Raw genomic sequence first — 17,999 nt, 5'->3', positions numbered from 1 at the left:
TGGAAAGGATGAGGTTGGTAGAGACCACAGGGTCATCCCAGGATCCAGCCCTTGCTCTCCATTTGGCATCTTTTACAGCCCTGAGTAATGGGCCCTAGACCCATTTCCACCTGACCAGAGAGATCTGGTGGACATCTAGTTGTGGGTGATGCCAGTGGGCCTGGGAGGGCTCACCCCAGGAGGGAGTCTGTGTGCCAAGGAGAAAAGCCAGGGCTGGATCTTGAGGAGCTACTTCCTGGGGAGAAGAGGAAGCAGGGCCTTCAAAAGACTCTGAGAAGCGGGATGAGTTGGAGCAGAGGTGCCAAGTTCACAAGAAATGAAACTTTGAAGATGTCAGCAAGATTTCAGTTGTGACAAAGACCATAGGGACCCATAGCATTAGCTATATGGTGTTCCATAGTGACTTTGGCAAGAGCAATTTTGGGGAGCAATTTTGTTCTGCTCACTGCTGGACATAAGGTAGCAGATATCAAGGTGACTGGAGGAGAGGAAGGGGAAATGGAGGGATTGGGGGTCCTGGGAGGTATCTCAAGGTAGGAGGCTTTTAAGTGCTTAATTGCTGGAAAGGGAAGAGTGGGAAATGTAAGGGGTTTTGCAGAGCAATGTGAACACCCTGTGGAGGAAGTTTCCCTTAAGTGAAGAGTATGTTAGGAGCAGAGTGGAGAGGATGGAAGCCTTCTAGCTAGGTTCTGTAACTGGCCTTGGTACCGCCATTTCCGTAGAGACCTTCCAACTCCAATTGCCAGCCTGTAAAAGGGGCTGGAGACTCTCTCTGGTCATGAAAAGGCTCTGCCCACACTCAGGGTTGGCTTCAGAATTTAGGCAAGCCAAGGAGTTAATGCCCTCAAGCAGCTCTTAACCCACAACTGATGGAGATTTGAGAATGAATTCCTCAAGCAACCTTTGCTCTGGGAGGGACCCCAGCAAGATTTGGTCCCAGTTGCCCACAGTGGTAACTTGCTTGATGACACAGCCTTTATTGGCTGTTTTCTCTTTTTGCCACTCCTCTGCTGGTGCTTCCTGGCCTCACCTCCCACATTAACTGTATGTACTGATATCTTTGTCTCCAGATGTGCTTCTTGGGGGTTTGAGACACACACCGTCCATGAAAGAGGGACAAGATAGTAGCAAGGATTTCTTCTAGGTGACCACCAACCTGCACAAATGGTCCCGCAGCTCACAGACTTAGCCAATACTCTGAATGCCCAGAAGATAGGCTGGGCCAGGGCCTGGGTCTGAAATAGATAGGCCTCTGTCACACCACTTGCTCTCACCTGATCCCAGAGTTGGCTACAGGCAGGCCCAGGACCCTGGATATGAACTGTCACAAAATGTCTTGGGTCCCATAGTAGCCCAGGCCTCAGGCCCTACAGAGTGACCTGCCTGGGAGGTCCCCTGGCCTCTGACACTTGAAGCTCATCCCTTGCTCAGAGCTACCCTCCCAGCAAGAACTTCCCCCACCCAGGCCTGTGGAAGGGCCTGTCAGGCACTGAGGCCTGCACCTCCAACCCCTGCTAGCCTCGATGTCCACCGTAAGACCTATTCTGCGCCTTGCTGTGTGCCTGGGGAAGTGCTACCCAGCCACCACCCCTACCAGAGGCCCATGCCACGCCCCAAGTGGCCTCCAGGGGGCGCCGCCGCGAAGCCTGTCTTAGGGCTCCTGCGAGCTCAGTGCCGGTGGGCGGGCGCGGGCCTCTCAAGCCTGCTGGTTCTGCTGGCCCGCCCCCCGCCCCCCGCCCCCCTAACCCCGCGGGTGCCCCCAGGCTGGGTCCCGCTCAGAGCGGTCCCCCACCATACACGTGTTGTGCTGCTCACTGCTGCCTCAGTTCTCCCCCAGCCCAAGGTCGGACCCTAAATCCTGGGCAGGCCCAGCGTCCACATGTCCATCTGTCTGTTTACCGATTTGCCCGTGACTATGGGTCGACGCGCCCTGCTCTGGCCACGGCAGGTGCAGGGTTAAGGCGGGGGGGAGAGTTTCCCTAGTCGGGAGGGGGGACGAGGGGCGGACCCGGTCCAGCCCCGCCCCTCGCCGAGCCAAGCCGGAGCCCCGCCGGAGCCCCGTCGGAGCCTGGCCTCAGCCCCAGGCAGAGCCGGCACGGAGCCGGAACGGCGGACCCCGCGCCCCGGCAGCGCCGGAGCCCCGGCCGGTGAGTCCCGCAGGAGCCGCGCTCAGGGGAAGTTTGGGGCGCGGGGCGCAGAGCCCCAAGCGCGCTCGCCTGGACCCGCCCCCCGCCTCCCGCGAGCTGGAAGTTTGGGGCCAGGAGGCCATCACGCCAAGGGTCCCAGGAGCGTGGCCCCCGCGGGAAAGGAGAGGCTGAGGAACTTGGGGATCTGCTCTGAGGGGACTCGGAGGTACAGCTGCTCATTCCTACTGGAAACGCCCTGGACTGTGGGAATCTAGAGTCCTAATGCTCATGGGATCCCCAAATCATCCCCCTCCCTACTTCTGGACACCAAGGAGACTGGCCTCTAGGAACCTGGCATGGGCAAACCCCTAAGAGTAGACCTGAAGGGGGAATGTGGGACCCTGGCGTCCAGCTCCTCCCCTCCCAGTCCCAAACGCCCTGATCTTGGCCTTTTGCTGGTGGGAATGGATGATCTCTATGGAATGGCCCCCAAAAGGGTTGTAAGTATACCCTGGAGTCGGATCCCTGGCTGTCCAGGGCACACTGGAAGGCAGTAAGGGGAGGGTACAGTAGGACTCTATTCATGCAGAGCCCCAGAATGAGGCTTGTCAAGAGGAAGAGAAGGGGGCCAGGGTGGAATGTCCTATCCTAGTCAACTTACCTCCCACCTCGACCTAGATTTGAAGGGGGAGGGGAGGATGTTGGGTGTTCTTAGGTGAGGGCAGGGGGTGGGGAGAGAATCCCTCATGCCCCATAGGAAGGGGGGAAGTTGCCTGAGTTTCTGGGAATCTGCCCTCTTTCCCACCCAGGAGGGCCTCGCCTCTACAGTGGTGTGCTAGCTGGTAGGGGTAGGTCCTCCTTGTGCCTTTCCCACCAGTGATTTTGGGCCAGTCCTGCCCTCAGCTACAGACTGCTCAACTGTACCCTCAGGGACAAGTCAGTGGCCCTGACCCTTTGTTTTCCCTCTCTCCTCCAGGTGAAGGCAAGGTCCCTGAACTGGTCAGACACTCCCTGTGGCCCTGAGTCAAGATGAGGCCCCATCATGCCCCTCAGTGAGACCTGCAGCCTGAGCAGATAGTATGGCCTGTCACAGGAGGTGAACACCATGGCTACAGGCGGTGGCCGGGCCTTTGCTTGGCAGGTGTTCCCACCCATGCCCACCTGCCGCGTGTATGGCACAGTGGCATACCAGGATGGGCACCTGCTAGTGTTGGGGGGCTGTGGCCGGGCTGGACTGCCCCTGGACACTGCCGAGACACTGGACATGGCCTCGCATACATGGCTTGCACTGGCGCCCCTGCCCACTGCCCGGGCGGGTGCAGCTGCTGTGGTGTTGGGCAAGCAGGTGCTAGTGGTGGGCGGTGTGGATGAGGGCCAGAGCCCTGTAGCTGCCGTGGAGGCCTTCCTGGCTGACGAGGGCCGCTGGGAGCGTCGGGCCACCCTCCCTCAGGCAGCCATGGGCGTTGCAACTGTGGAGAGAGGTGAGTGGCCTTAAGGGAGTCCCTCAGGCGCCCCAACGCCCTCTATTCTTTTCTGACTTGGTCTCTTACCCTCAGAGATTGGACAAGAGCTGTAAATTTTGTCTGAGTGCCCTGGACACAGCCTTGAATCTTGTAAAGACCCTCTCCTACCTAGGTTTGAGCTGAGCTAGCAGCAGCCTTCACTGCCCTTTCCCGCTGTGAAGTGGGAGGCAGAGCCCAGACTGGCCCCCAGCATGATGGGAGGCCCCAACCACCTCCCTGCCCATTCCTCTTCTCTAAGAGACTAGGAGGGGTAGCCCAATGACTCTCAGGGTTATAAATAGTCTAGGGGAGGGGGAGGGGAGCAGGGCCTTGGCTCAGAGCCCAGTAAGTGCTTAGATTCCCTCCCCCCCCTCTTCCTCCCATATACCCATTTACCAAGGAGCTGGAGGTGGGAAGGCCAACTGGCCTGGGGATAGTTGCCATGGAAGCCCTCAGCTGACTGACCCGTCTCCCTAAGGCCTCCAGACATGCCCCCAGCTGACCTGGAGGGTGTAACAGGGCCAGAACCTCCTCTAATGAAAGGGTGGGATATAGAGGGGCTGGCAGGGCTTCTGGGCAGAAGGCTTGTGGCCAGCACCTCTACCCTATAGGCCTAAGTCCCTCTCCTAGCCCCCAGCTGATCCCCAGAGATCCCTCCCCAGTCTGAGTTCTATGCTTAGCAGATCCCCATATGCCCCTCCCTGGCTGAAACCATCCTCCACCCTCCTTCCCCTAGAGGAGCCCCCACCTTGTGGCCTCCAGGTCTGACCACCGGTCCTGCTTAGATGCCAGACTTGGTTGCCATAGCATCTCCAGGGAGACAGAGATGGATTATAATTAGATCATCTGCCTCCTGCTCTTCACTTGGAGGGGCCCTGGCCAGAGCAGGAATTCTAGCTCTCCCAGACCCCACTCAAGGAAGGAAGGAGGGCTTCTCTGCTGCTTGGGAGGGGTACTACAAACATGTGGGTCCCCAGCCACCCCCAGGCCTGACCAGGGCAGCTGTCAGGGTAAGGTGCCCTGGCCAGGCTGAGGTGCACTCTGAATTGCTCTTTTCTACGCAGATGGTATGGTGTATGCTCTGGGGGGAATGGGCCCAGACACGGCTCCCCAGGCCCAAGTTCGGGTATATGAGCCCCGGCGGGACTGCTGGCTTTCGCTACCTTCCATGCCCACACCCTGCTACGGGGCTTCTACCTTCCTGCATGGGAACAAGATCTATGTCCTGGGTAAGGGCCTGGGGGATGTGGGAAAGGGGCTCGAAGTGCAGAAGCACCTATCCCCATAGGTTGGCTGGGATCAGGTTTAGCCTGAGATGGCAGGACAAGAGAAGCTTTGAGTGAGCCAGGCTTGCTTGGAGGTTCTGACCTTTGGTAGCCCTCCCAGTACCTGAGGATCTGCAGGGTAGGTGATCCATGCTCTGGTGTGCACACAGCTGGATATGGGGGGGCTAGGGTGGGCAGTGGTGAAGGCTTAGCAACCTGGTGAAGGAGGAGCCTACTAGGCCTCCCAGGCTCCTTCCCAGGTACCCCAATTCCATTGGCAGGGGGCCGCCAGGGAAAGCTCCCAGTGACTGCTTTTGAGGCCTTTGATCTGGAGGCCTGTACCTGGACCCGGCACCCAAGCCTGCCCAGCCGCCGGGCCTTTGCTGGCTGTGCCATGGCGGAAGGCAACGTCTTTAGCCTGGGTGGCCTGCAGCAGCCCGGGCCCCACAATTTCTACTCCCGCCCACACTTTGTCAACACTGTGGAGATGTTCGACCTGGAACACGGTGAGCAGTGGCTACCTGGGCTGTTCTCCCACTTTCCATGGGATGGAGGGGCACAGTATATGTTGTGGGGCTGGATCTGACCTCCCCTTTCCTGCAGGGTCCTGGACCAAGCTGCCCCGCAGCCTGCGCATGAGGGATAAGAGGGCCGACTTTGTGGTTGGCTCCCTTGGGGGCCACATCATGGCCATTGGGGGCCTTGGTGAGTATCTGTGGGGCTAGAGATAGGTGGTGAGCCCAAGACAGGAAGGAGGAAGCCCAAGCATGAGCACTACCTCCTGCCCTGCTTTACACACTCCAGGGATCAGGGCTTTGTGAGCTTCCCTTTCCCAGTCTGTGAAACAGACAGGGTGTAGTCTGCATATCCTAACTCTTGGGGTGTCCCTCAGCACCTGATTGATGGCTCTGTACCAGTAGCAGCCTAGGAGACAGAAACAGGACAAGTGACCACTGAATGAATGGACAAGTAGAAATCTAAAGAAATGAACGAATGATGAATGGGAGCTATGAGTAGCAAGGCACTGGTAGCCCATCTTGGGGTGATGCCTGCTGGGCCATCTCTGGGCTCAGCAAGCAAAAGAGCAGGGGCCCTTGCAGCCGGTGCCCTTTACAACTTCCGTCTCCTTCCCGCAGGCAACCAGCCTTGCCCTCTGGGCTCTGTGGAGGGCTTCAGCCTTGCACGGCGGCGCTGGGAGGCCCTGCCCACCATGCCCACAGCCCGCTGCTCCTGTTCTAGTCTGCAGGCTGGGCCCCGGCTGTTTGTCATTGGGGGTGTGGCCCAGGGTCCCAGCCAAGCTGTGGAGGCGCTGTGTCTGCGTGATGGGGTCTGAATGCCTGATGGGATGTGTCAGCTGGGGCAGCGCATGCCAGAGGCACAGGTCTGTGGCTCCTTTTGCTGCTAAAGAAGCTCACTGTGGCTCTGTGGGATGAGGGAGGCACAGGGTCAGGGACTTGAGACAAATGTCTCAAAGGGTGAGGGGACTTTGTCTTTAGTGCAGGACACATATGCTTATACCCACCTTTATCCCCATTCATTCATGGACCATGCCTAGCTCCACACTTGCTCTGGAACTACTGGGCCCTCTGTCCAACTGGGAAGTGGGAAGATGGGAGAGCTGGCCTCATGCCCCACAGGATTAGTGCCTACCTGGAGTTGACCAGGCTCACCCCAATAGCTGTTCCTGAAAAATCCTAGCTGTCAGCCACCTTGAAGGCCTCTGTGGCCCCAGGAGAGTTCAGACAGGTCAGAGGACACAGAGGGAGTGGAGGAGTGGATGTAGGAACCTCCAGAGGACCAGAGGAATATTGGCTTTGGGCCCTTTACACTGTTGACTGTGTGATCTTGAGCAAGTCATTTCACCTCTCTGTGCCTCAGCATCCTCATCTGTAAATGGGGATCTCTGAAACCTTCCTGCCCTACCTACCTCACAGGGCTGTTGTGAGGACCCAGGAAGTTCAGATGTGAAAGTAAAAGTGCTGCTAAAATCCGGTGTATGGCCCTCGGTGTGGACTCCTGTGTTGCCCCTGCAGCCCCTTGCCCTCCTTCAGGGGCCTTGATTCTCCCAGGGAGGAGGGTCCAGAGTAGCCTTTTGGATCCGGCTTCTGCCCCCAAAGTATTCTGGTGTCTTAGCCCCACCTAAGCCTTAGTTTCTCTTTTGGTGACGTAGGATGACTGCTGCCCTCCACTGTCCTGGGTGTCAGAGGGCACTCACAAGACGGCCAGAGAAGAGCTCAGAAAACTACAGCAAAGCACCACAGGGTCAGGATGACCTCCAGGTCCACGTTGCGCAGGATCTCCTCAAAGTCTCTGCTCACCTCCACAGGGAGGGGTGGTCCAGTGGGGGCTGTGGCCAGGGCAGGCTCCCCCTTTCCCAGCTTAGGCAGAACTATGTGGCTTCCCACCAGACCCCTAGAGACATAGTAGCCTCCCAGAGAAATCAAAGCTGCCAGCCCTTGCCTCCTCCTCCAGTCTTTGCTGCTCACTAGGAGGGCCCACGGACCCCGCTTTCCCTGCAGCCACATGAATGCAAGGGGCTCACAGCTGGGTTTACTGCAAGAATGGATCTGGGGTCCCAGAACTGATCTGCTGTAACCATGGTGACCCTCCTGGACCCTTAGCCTCCTGCAGGGCTCTCGCTCAGAGGCAGGGTTCTCTCAGAGGCAGGGTTCCCAGGGCAGCATCTCCCCTGCCCAGCACACAGGTGCCACGGGCCTTACTGCTCTCCAGCTTCTAAGAGCCCTTGGGCTGCAAACACAGACAGGCCGCTGTGTCAGCTGTCCTTGTTTAATGCTCTGGACCAATTTAGACACTCCGAGACCCCGTCATGAAGGTAATGCTGCAGCAGCTTGGGTCTTGGGATCCCTGGGAGGTCAGGCAGTGTGTTGGTGACTGGTCCCATGTTGTTGCTGCCACAGTGGCCACCCCGGGATGGCTGGCAGAAGTTCTGCCGGTAGGTGGTGCTGGTACGGGGAGGCTCGATCTGCACAAAGTGGATAAGGCGCTGGGGGAGGTCACTGAGTCCGGGGCTTGACCGGAAATTGGCCTGGTAGGAGGATTCAAGGGGCCGCTGCTTGCCCAACTCCAGCTCATGGGGTGCCCAGCGCAGGAAGTTGTGCTGCTGCCGGAGGCGCTCCAGGTCTTTCCGCCTTCCGATTCCCTGCAGCAGGCAGTAGGGGCCCTCCTCAACGCTGTGGGCCCTTGGCCCACAGTCCTGGCACCAAGCACCCCTCGGCCCCCCCTCAACCCAGGCCTACTTGGTGATTCCTGGCTCCCCTGGCCTGTACCCCAGCCTCTTTGGCCTGCCTCCCCAGCCGTGCCTTCCATTCCAGGATGAAACCTCCAGAAAGTCAGTGGCCCCTAGGATATTTGCGCATTGTCAGGCAAGCTAGTGGATGAAACCAAAGCAGAGGTACCTTTGTTTGGGGAATGGGCTGTTCCCCAGACAAGAGAGGTTGTCAGGAGCCCTCCCTCCCCTCCGTGTCTTATCCCCTCCACCCTACCTCAACTTCAACCTAGGCTGGGGCCCTGCCCGCTCTCCTTCCTTTGTCCAGTACTCACTTTGTCGAAAGGAGAACGGTTGTCGTGCTTGGAGAACAAGTGTTGCTGTGCTGGCTCCTTTAAAGACAGTGAGAAAGAAGGTGAATGGGGAAAAATGATGCTCACCTGCCCTTAAGATGTTACCTCAGGACCCATAATGGAGGGAGCTGCCAGGAGCCACTACCCCTAAGCTGCTCAACTTGCCACAATCCTGAAAGGGCAGTTAGAAATTAAAGCAATGCCTCACTCCTAGGACATCTCGTGCCGGTATTTGCCTCCAAAGCCAAAGTCTCTAGGGCTGCTGATTGAGGAAGGGGCTGAGGCATCTTCTAAGGCATCCTGCCACCAGAAGGGCAGTGGTTCAAGTTTCATGTCAGGCCCTTTAACTCTTAGATTGCCCAGGACCAGGCTTCAATTCTCTCGTCCCCTCTGTCCACACTTAATCTTTCATCAGTAACCCAAGTTCTTGGCCCTAAGTACCACCTGGAAACTGCCATTTCTCTTTCTAGCTTGAGCTCTTTCCTGAACTCCAGACTCAATAGCCAACAGGCTATTCCAATTCCCCTTGTAAATGTCTTACAGGCATCTCCAAACACAGTGTTTTGACTGAGCTCCGGATCATTCCCCAACCCCACCCCTCCGCAGCCTTCCCCAGGCCAGGTCATGGTAGCTAGATCCTGCCAAACACCTTGGAGTCCCCTTGATGCTCTTCTTTCTTTCTTTCTTTCTTTTTTTTTTTTTAAAGATTTTATTTATTTATTTTAGAGACAGAGCACAAGAGGGGGGAGCGGGAGCGGGAGAAGCAGACTCCCTGCTGAGCAGGGAGCCCGATGCGGGACTCGATCCTGGGACTCCAGGATCATGACCTGAGCCGAAGGCAGTCGCTTAACCAACTGAGCCACCCAGGCGCCCCGATGCTCTTCTTTCACACCCTATATCCAAAGGGTCAGGAAGTCCTGTTGATTATTCCTTCAGTATGTACCCAAGATTGAACCATTCCTCAGTATGTCCACTGCTTTCCCTGATCCAAGAGGCACCTTCTTCTCTTGCTTGAATAGTTGCAAGAGCTTCCTACCTGGTGTCCCTGCTTCCAAGCTTTCCCCTCCAGTTTATTGTCCTCTTAGCAGGCAGAATAATTCTTCTGATATGTAGACCAGATCATCTCCCTTGTTTGCTGAAAATCCACAGCAGTTCCTCATGTTTGTAAAAGACAAAGTCATCATAGTGGTCCATGAGACCCACACAATATTGATCTCTCCATTACCTGCAACTGCACTGTCATCCTTACTGCTCATGAAACACACCAGCTATTTCCACTTTGGGCCTTTGTACCACCTGTGCCTTCTGTCTGGGACTCTTCCTGTAGCTGGCCATAGGACTCCCTCTCACTTCCCTCTTGGGAGGACTTCTTCGAGCACTAACACCAGCAGTGTGTCACCCCAACTCTGCATTTTCCACTTTCTGGCATACTAGGTGACTACGTATATGATGTTGCCTAATGTTTCTGATGAGAATATAAGCTCCTTGTGGGCAAATGTTATTGTCTGTCTTGCTCCCATCTGTAACTTCAACACTGAGCCCGATGCTTGGGCAAATACATGTTTGCTGTTTAATTAATGAACAAGGTTTAGAAAGCCCCCAGGGCATTTGCTTTGGCCCAGTTGGAGCCAGAGAACCATGCCCTATCCCCAGGCAGAGAAGGACCACCCCCAGGCCCCCAGACCTCAATAGGAATCTGTCCTAAGACCATCCACCTTGCCTTTGTGCCTGGTCTCTGGCCCTGGAGTTCCCTGTCCCCAGCCGTTCAGCTTCTCCTGCTGCAGACCTGAATGAAGTGTCTGATCTGATGAGTTCAGCTTGCCTGGGTTGGGGTATGAGCAATGGCTGACAGCAGGTTCCTAGATAAAAGGCTGGAGCTAGCTCCATCCCAGATCCCTGAACCAGAATCTTCTGTGGTATGTGTCTTTAACAAGCTCCCTTATCAGGGGCACCTGGGTGGCTCAGATGGTTAAGCATCTGCCTTCGGCTCAGGTCACGATCACAGGGTCCTGGGATCAAGTCCCACATCAGGCTCCTGGCTCAGTGAGGAGCCTGCTTCTCCCTCTGCCTCTTTCCCTGCTCATGCTTTCTCTCTCTCTCTATCTCTGTGTCTCAAATGAATAAATAAAATCTTTAAAAAACAAACAAACAAACAAAACAAGCTCCCTTATCAGGACCTCCTGCCCTAGACAGCTGGTGTTGGTTTCCAATTAGAATGAAAGCTCCATGAAGGTGGGAAGCCAGGCAGCCTTACCTTTCATTCCTCATAAAGCAAACTGACACGACAGGGATTAAAAACCCAGGGCCCTTTTAGAAAAAAACAGGAAAAAATCTTCAGTATTTAGAACTAGGCAAAGAGTTCTTTGACTTGATACCAAAAGCAAGAGCAATAAAGGAAAAAATTGATAAATTGGACGTCATCAAAAAATTTTTAAAGTTTTGCTCTGTGAAAATTTGTGTAAAGAAGATGAAAAGACAAGCTACAGACTGGGAGAAAATATTTGTAAACCAAATATCCAATAAAGGAATAAGATCTAGAATATATAAAGAATTCTTAAAACTCAACAGTAAAATAACAATCCAGTTAGAAAAAGGGCAAATGTCAGATGTCTATCGACAGATGAATGGATAAAGAAAATGTGGTATATATATATATACAATGGAATATCACACAACCATCAAAAAATGAAATCTTGCCATTTGCAATGATGTGGATGGAACTAGAGGGTATTATGCTAAGCAAAATAAGTCAATCAGAGAAAGACAATTATATGATCTCACTGATATGTGGAATTTAAGAAACAAGGGAGAGGATCATAGGGGAAGAGAAGAAAAAATGAAACAAGACAAATCATAAGAGACTCTTAATCTTAGGAAACAAACCGAGGGTTGCTGGAGGGGAGGTGGGTAGCAGGATGGGGTAAGTGGGTGATGGACATTGGGGAGGGTATGTGCTGTAATGAGCACTGGGTATTATATAAGACTGATGAATCACAGACCTGTACCATTGAAACAAATAATACATTATATGTTAATTAATTGAATTTAAATTAAAAAAAAGAAAATGGGCAAACAACAAGAAGCCATTTCACTGAAGAGGATATACAGATGGCAAATAACACATGAAAAAATGTTCACCATCATTAAACATTAGTGAAATACAAATTAAAATCACAATGAGATATCATGACGTATTTATCAGAATTGGCTAAAATAAAACAGAGACAATACCAAATGTTGTTGAGAATGCAGAAAAACGGGATCATTCATACATTGCTGGTGGGAATGTAAAATTGCACAGTCACTCTAGAAAACTTGGCAGTTTCTTTTAAAAACTAAACATACAACCACCATATAATCCAGCAATTGCACTCCTAGGCATTTAATCCAAAGAAATGAAAAGTTATGTTCACCCAAAAACCTGTACCAGCTTTATTTATAAGAACCAAAAACTGGAATCAGCCCAGATATTTTTAAAAGGTGAATGGTTACAAACTGTTTATACATGCCATAGAACACTACTCAGTAATGAAGAGGAATGAACCATGAACAACTTGGATGAATCTCTGGGAAATTATGCTGAGCAAGAAAAACCAATCTCCAAATATTGTGTGCCATATCATTCCAGTTATATAACATTATTGAAATGACAAAATTTTAGAAAGGGAGAAGAGGCTGGTGGTTGCCAGGGATTAGGGACAGAAGAAGGGTGGAGGAACAGGAGGCTGGTGGGTGTGATCATAAAAGGGCACTACTAGGGGTACTTGCCATGTTGGCCAGTATCTTAACTAAAGAGGTGATAAAAGTTTATAGATCTTAATATACACAAATGAGTATAAGTAAAGTAGGAAATCTGAGATAGGTGGGTTGCGTTAATGTCAATGTCCTGGTTGCAGTATTATACTATAGTTTTGCAAAATGTTATCATTGATAACATTGGGGAAAACTGGGAAAAGTATAGAAGGGATCTCTATTATTTCTCACAACAGGTTATGAATTTACAGTTATTTCAATAAGAATTTCAATTTAAAAAACCCTGGGAGTATGCAGCAAGTTCCAATTGACCCCCAAATTTCTTCTTCATCTCCATCCTTGGCTAAAGAATTGTACACAGCCCTAGAATGTGGATGCCTCTGTTGTTGGAGGCAGCTCTGACTCTGAAAACTCACCATATATGTATTTTTGCCTTTTGATTTTTTTATTACTCCAAAAAGCTTCATTAAGAAAAATTTAGCTTTCTGACTCTATGCTTGTGCCTTCAACACTTTCACAGTGTTTTTCTGCTCCTCAGTAAGGAAAGCACACTTGATCCGGTCATAGACACACTTAGTATATAGGGAACCACTACAGGCCCTGCTGACGTGTTGTTTGTTTGTTTGTTCTAGACAACCTCATAAGAACTTTAGGTCTTACAACACAAACTTCTTGAAGTCAGCCTGGTCACATGCCCTTTGTGGACTGTGGTGCTTTCCCAACTTTGTTGGTATGAAGGTACACAATTCTATTACCAAGGGTTCAGGACAGCCTAGTTTTGTTAGAAGCTGTATTGCAGGACAGCCTATGATGGTATGTCAGATTCCGGATCATTCTGAATGCCTCTAGACACCATGTGAAATAGTGAGTGAAACTGACTATTCTAACGGTGGCAGGATAATCTATTGACTTCCATTGACTCAAGTTTTGTTCTCACAATAGTGGGACCCTGGTAAGAAGTGCAGTCATTTCCTTCCACCCAGGCAGTTCTGAGTATTCTTATCCCTGGAGAGGATTTCACCTGCATCTTTGTTTCTAGGGATCCTTTTCCATTGAGGTAGTAAAACCCATGATCTCTGAGCAGGTGGGCTTGGGCTGGGGTTCCAGCTGAAGAAACCTGGGAGGAAAGGTAGATTTCCTGGGAGGGGGCAGTAGTTGCATGTGGGAGGGCTAAGGGCATTCTGCAGTCAGTAGGATGCTGAGTAAGGAGCCCCTGTGACAGACTGAGGCATGGCAGGGGTGGAACAAGGAGGAATACAACAATCATGGCACCACCAGTGAAGGACTTACTCCAAACCATGAGTCCCTGGGACTCTTGTCTAACCTTAAGAACAAACAGGACCAGTATTACATGTCCCAGGAGTCAAGCAGGTGATGGCTAGAAATAAGTTAATCTGGTCTAGAAGAGAAAAAGAAAAAGAAGAAAAGAGAATTTTCTTGTATCTGAATGACACAGACAAAATTCTACCTGCCCCAAACTAAAGAAAAGTGGTGTCACCTCTTGAAAAGTTTTTCAACAATAATAGCAGCAAGCAGTTGGTTGAAACCTGGTATCTCTTAGCTAATAGGAAAATAAAATGTGCACCTTCCCCAAACAGTCCCACTAATTAAAAGAGATTTAGACATAGAATGAGCCACCAGACTTGGCATTTATACAATCTGAGCCCAAGACACATAGATCATGCTGTTTGGGGATGCTGGTATTGCTAGTAAATGCTTTGTGTAGCAAGTCTTCAGTTAAAACATGTCCCAAAACATGTTCCCTACTTCTGTTTCTGGGGGACAGATTGAGAGGATGTTCCAGTCTTTAGGATGACAGCTGCCCCTGGGCTCCTACAAACACCCAGCAGAAAGTCCCCAGTTTGCCTCTGTCCCTGCACTACCCAGGTCCCATTATTCTCAAGGGGGAGGTGGCTCCAGATAAGCGGTCTGGAGCTGCATTTGGGCCTGGCTCTCTTAGTAGGCAGTGCCAGGCAGCCCTTCCAACTGAGAATGCTAAGGAAATTCAGGCTCCATAGCATAGCAGCCTCCAAGACCTGTTCTTGGCCTGGGAAAGCAAGTCATGGAGAATTCAGATGGCAGGTCAGGTAGGATCTGGCTAGAGGCTTGGAAGCAAGAAGCTGCAGTGGGCAGAGCATGTTCCAGACACTCCTCCAGGTCCCTTTCCATGTTCTCCACCCTGCTGTTGCCCAGGGGGCTGATCTGAGTGCATTTCTCACCAGCCTGCTTTCCTTCTGGCCACTGAAAAGCTCTGGGAAGAGATGGAGGGAAGGAAGGAGAGGTCTCTTCTCTTAACTCCCTCCCAGACTAGCCCCCACCTGTCTGTCTCTCCACCCAAGATCACCACTCCTCTCAGGGTAGTTCTCTCCACAACACCCTCCCCTTCTGGGTTCTATGAGCCATACTTTCCCCTGTCCCTTTGGGCCCAATGGTACTGACCACTTGGTTATTACCAACCTGTGATACCACCTTTACCTGAGGCCTTCACATCTACTCCTTTGCATGTACACTCTGTTGAGTTCTCCTACTTTGAGTGAGCTTTTTACTGTTGGGACCCCAGCTGATGATCAGTGCCCCCTCCTTGTTTCCAGGCCTAGAAGCAGTAAAGGGTCTGGGCCTTGCATCTCTCTCTCTCTTGTTCTCTGGAAGCCTTTTCCAGCCACTTCTGCCATCACTCCCTTCCAGTCCTCCTTGGCTACGCATGTGAGTGGGTACCCAGCCACTTTATATGCTGCTTCCCTCACCAGAGGAGGCCTCCTGGGCCCCTGAACTACAAGGCTGACTGTGGATTAGACCATGGGCTTCCATGACATCAAGGAATTTGAGCTTGAGAGCAGTTGTTGGCAAAACTCAAGGCTTACTTTCTGGGTTCTGGAGGGTCTCTCCCCATGACCACCTACTCAAACTGGGCCCTGACCCTCCCTCCACCGAGAAGGAACATTGAGCAAGACTGTCCAGCTTGGTACTAGCTCTTCTCCACCCTTTCTATAGGTGGAGATAAGGAAATACGCTATTTCAGGGAAGAGTGGCCAGGCCTCATGAATGTTCTGGGGATAAGCTGGCCTCAGGTCTCAGTCCAGCAGTGATAGGTCTGGGGATGATGCTTTTGGGGTCTGAGAGAAACAGAAACTGGCCCAGCCACCCCAGCTGCCCCCAGAGCTGCCTTGTACCTGACATCGCTGCAGGAATACTGCTGGAGGCTGGGGCTTGGCTGCAAGGCGGTATTCTTGAGCATTTTCACTCTTGAACTGGCCTCTGTAGTGCCCATAGAAGCCAGTGTTGTGCTATAATAAGGCAGGCATGAGGGTGAATCTCTCCCAAACACTTATCCTGAGTCTCAGACCTCAGGGTCCCCAGACCAGAAGCCTCTCCTGGGAGCTACTGACAGAATAAAAAGAATCTGAGGAGAGGGACACCCATCTGCCACCCATCATTAGAACAGTCGGCCTCGGGACGCCTGGGTGGCTCAGTCAGTTAAGCATCTGCCTTCGACTCGGGTCATGATCCCAGGGTCCTGGGATCGAGTCCCGCATCGGGTTCCCTGCTCAATGGGAAGCCTGCTTCTCCCTCTCCCTCTGCCATCCACTTCCCCGGCTTGTACCCTCTTTCTGTCAAATAAATAAATAAAATCTTAAAAAAAAAAAAAAAAGAATATGGATTCTCTTCAAAGAGCAAAGGGAGACTTTCCAGCAGGGGAAGGGACCAGACAGTTTTTGAGTTGGGGTAGTTCAGAGCACTGAGCAGAGTTTTGAGAACAGGGCCACTGACTGGTGATATGATCCTTCCCTGGGGCTTGAATGGATCCATCTTGGCATCTATTGACAAAGTCACGAGCACCTATTTGCCACAAACCCTGCTATTCTGGGGCAAGAAGGGCACACTCTGAAACTGGAGCACCTAAGGAAGGGATAAGCTTTTCAAAAGAAGTACTTTACCAACAGTGATAGCTTCTGGAGAGAATCTCAGAGACAAGGACTGGCAAAAGACATAAATGAGCATTTATCAGAGGTCTAAGAAGGAGCTATTCTGTGTTGATATCATTACGTGGATGCCCTGTGGACAACAACCATGTCTAGCCAGGGAACTCCTAGAGCCCAACTCTTTGTCCTGAGAACTCCCTGGAAAGGATGGGTGTGTCTGGTCCTCCATGATCATAGCCTTGAGCAGAAACTGACCCAAGTTTGGCCTCTGGCCATCACAGCAGGTTCCTGTACAGGACTGAAAAGCCCTTTATCTTTTCATCCCACTGAGGGTTTGGGTTGCCCAACTTGTCTCTCCATCTTTCTATTATCTGTTGAACTTGCTCTCTATTCAGTTTAGTTCAATATTATTTACTGGGCCGCCTTTACTGCATCCCAGGCATTGGACTGGGCTTGGGATATACAGTGGAAAACAGTCTTTGCCCTCAAGATGTTCCCAGTATAGAGAGCAGTCAAACTCCAGAAGTCTGGGGGGACCAAGCAAAGAACTGGGAATAAATGGGGTGGCTAGAAGATTAGGAGGTTCAGCTGGTTAGCATGAGACCAGGACATATGGGAAAGGACATGGCATCAGAAAGACTAGGTAGGTTCCAGGGGTAACCTTAGAATAGCAGGGAAGTTCAGGGTCCTCCACCAGCCTGGATGCTGGATGAAATCCTTCTTGCTAAATTTACTCTCATGATTCATTCAAGTTTCAGGTACTACCCCAGGGCCAGGAGCCAAGATTAATTGTAAAGTGCACTCTTACCCAGGAGCCTACTAAAGCACTTTGCATCTTTCCAGGAAGGAAGTAGAAAAGGCAAACTTTCCTTTTGTCTTTTTGAGGCTATGTCTGAGGAAAGAGAATCTCAGCTTCTTGTTGCTTAGTGACAAAGGGAGGTTGTGACTGCACAATGCTGCTGAGATTGTTGAGACAGTGCCCAGCCAGCTACCCCTTTGTGCTTCCTGCTTGTTTTCACTTCTTTATGAGAGAAATCTGCCCCTCAGCATTAACAGCCTAGAAAGAGTCCTTACATATAGAAACAGCCTAGATAGAGTTCATGCATATAGAAACATATACTCCACAGTAGAGTGTGATGAACTCATAGTCAATGAAATATCAAAGAACATTTTAAAGGTGAATCCTGCATTTTAATATTGTGTAACCATATTGCCAGGAACATAAATTTAGAAAACATTCCACAGAGTCAAAAGAAATGTTAAAAAGGCTGATGGTTCTTCGGATAAAATTGCTGCTTCAGAATAAGGTTCTGCCAACTTTTCTTTTAGGAGTCTGTGGCACCTGAGAACACTGGGCAGGTGACTATTACCAGGGACCCAGTAAAGAAAGAGAGCATAACAGAGGAGCAAGAGAAGGAGCGTGAAAATATTTGACATTGTGGTTCCATTCCAAGCTACCCTTCTGCAGATTATTGTCTTTCTCTCTCATTTGTAACACAGGGACATGAACAGTTCACCCCTTTCACTAACCAAAAGGAGCTGGCAATCAGCCTCTAAAAATAGAGTTTTTTAAGTTTAACGGCAGAAAACATTCAGACCCTGCTGGTGTCACTGATATAACCCTACTAGCCAGAAAACCCACCCTACTATAGTTAACCCTGAAGACCCACTCTCACAGGTATTCACAGGTACAAAAAGTTTCATTGCAGCATCTGCATAGGGGAAAAACTGTTAAGCAGCTGAATGTTTTACCAATAGGGCAATAAGAAAGATACTTTAATCTACAAATATATATCTTAAAAATGGTGAGTCGAGAAGTCAAATTGTAGAAAAATGCACAAAGTATACCATTTA

General features: G+C 51.2%; 3 protein-coding genes and 1 pseudogene across 4 annotated transcripts in view; 2 read left to right on the top strand and 2 right to left on the bottom strand.

Annotated features, from left to right (window-relative positions):
- The first annotated feature begins 1,767 nt into the window (after positions 1-1,767).
- Positions 1,768-7,030, top strand: KLHDC8B (kelch domain containing 8B). Of its 2 annotated transcripts, none has more exons than XM_045862392.3 (6): positions 1,768-2,147; positions 3,103-3,607; positions 4,693-4,857; positions 5,175-5,399; positions 5,497-5,598; positions 6,030-7,030. In XM_045862392.3, the coding sequence occupies exons 2-6, from the start codon at positions 3,232-3,234 to the stop codon at positions 6,224-6,226; spliced, it is 1,065 nt and encodes a 354-aa protein (XP_045718348.1). In that variant the 5' UTR covers positions 1,768-2,147; positions 3,103-3,231; the 3' UTR covers positions 6,227-7,030. The 2 variants fall into 2 exon arrangements, with proteins under 2 accessions (XP_045718348.1, XP_045718347.1); XM_045862391.3 differs by having other exon boundaries at positions 1,768-2,352.
- IHO1 (interactor of HORMAD1 1) overlaps positions 5,574-17,999 on the top strand; it is a 65,071-nt gene continuing 52,645 nt past the window's right edge. Inside the window, exon 1 of the mRNA XM_045862395.2 lies at positions 5,574-5,598. The gene's annotated coding sequence lies outside the window, so the exon portion shown is untranslated. The remainder of the gene's footprint in view (positions 5,599-17,999) is intronic.
- CUNH3orf84 (chromosome unknown C3orf84 homolog) lies at positions 7,667-16,980 on the bottom strand. The gene is made up of 4 exons (XM_045902201.1): positions 16,954-16,980; positions 15,396-15,509; positions 8,455-8,511; positions 7,667-8,074 (listed from the first exon to the last, which is right to left on the bottom strand). The coding sequence occupies exons 1-4, from the start codon at positions 16,978-16,980 to the stop codon at positions 7,667-7,669; spliced, it is 606 nt and encodes a 201-aa protein (XP_045758157.1).
- Positions 8,683-13,059, bottom strand: LOC123834385 (large ribosomal subunit protein eL34-like; annotated as a pseudogene).

This window comes from Mirounga angustirostris, unplaced genomic scaffold (genome assembly GCF_029215605.1).
Source record: "Mirounga angustirostris isolate CCGP_5_RB_7025 unplaced genomic scaffold, mMirAng1.0.hap1 SCAF_1, whole genome shotgun sequence".
In the NCBI taxonomy this organism is placed as follows: domain Eukaryota; kingdom Metazoa; phylum Chordata; class Mammalia; order Carnivora; family Phocidae; genus Mirounga; species Mirounga angustirostris.
The sequence above is the reverse complement of the archived record's forward strand: the minus strand, read 5'-3'. Positions and strand labels throughout refer to the sequence as shown.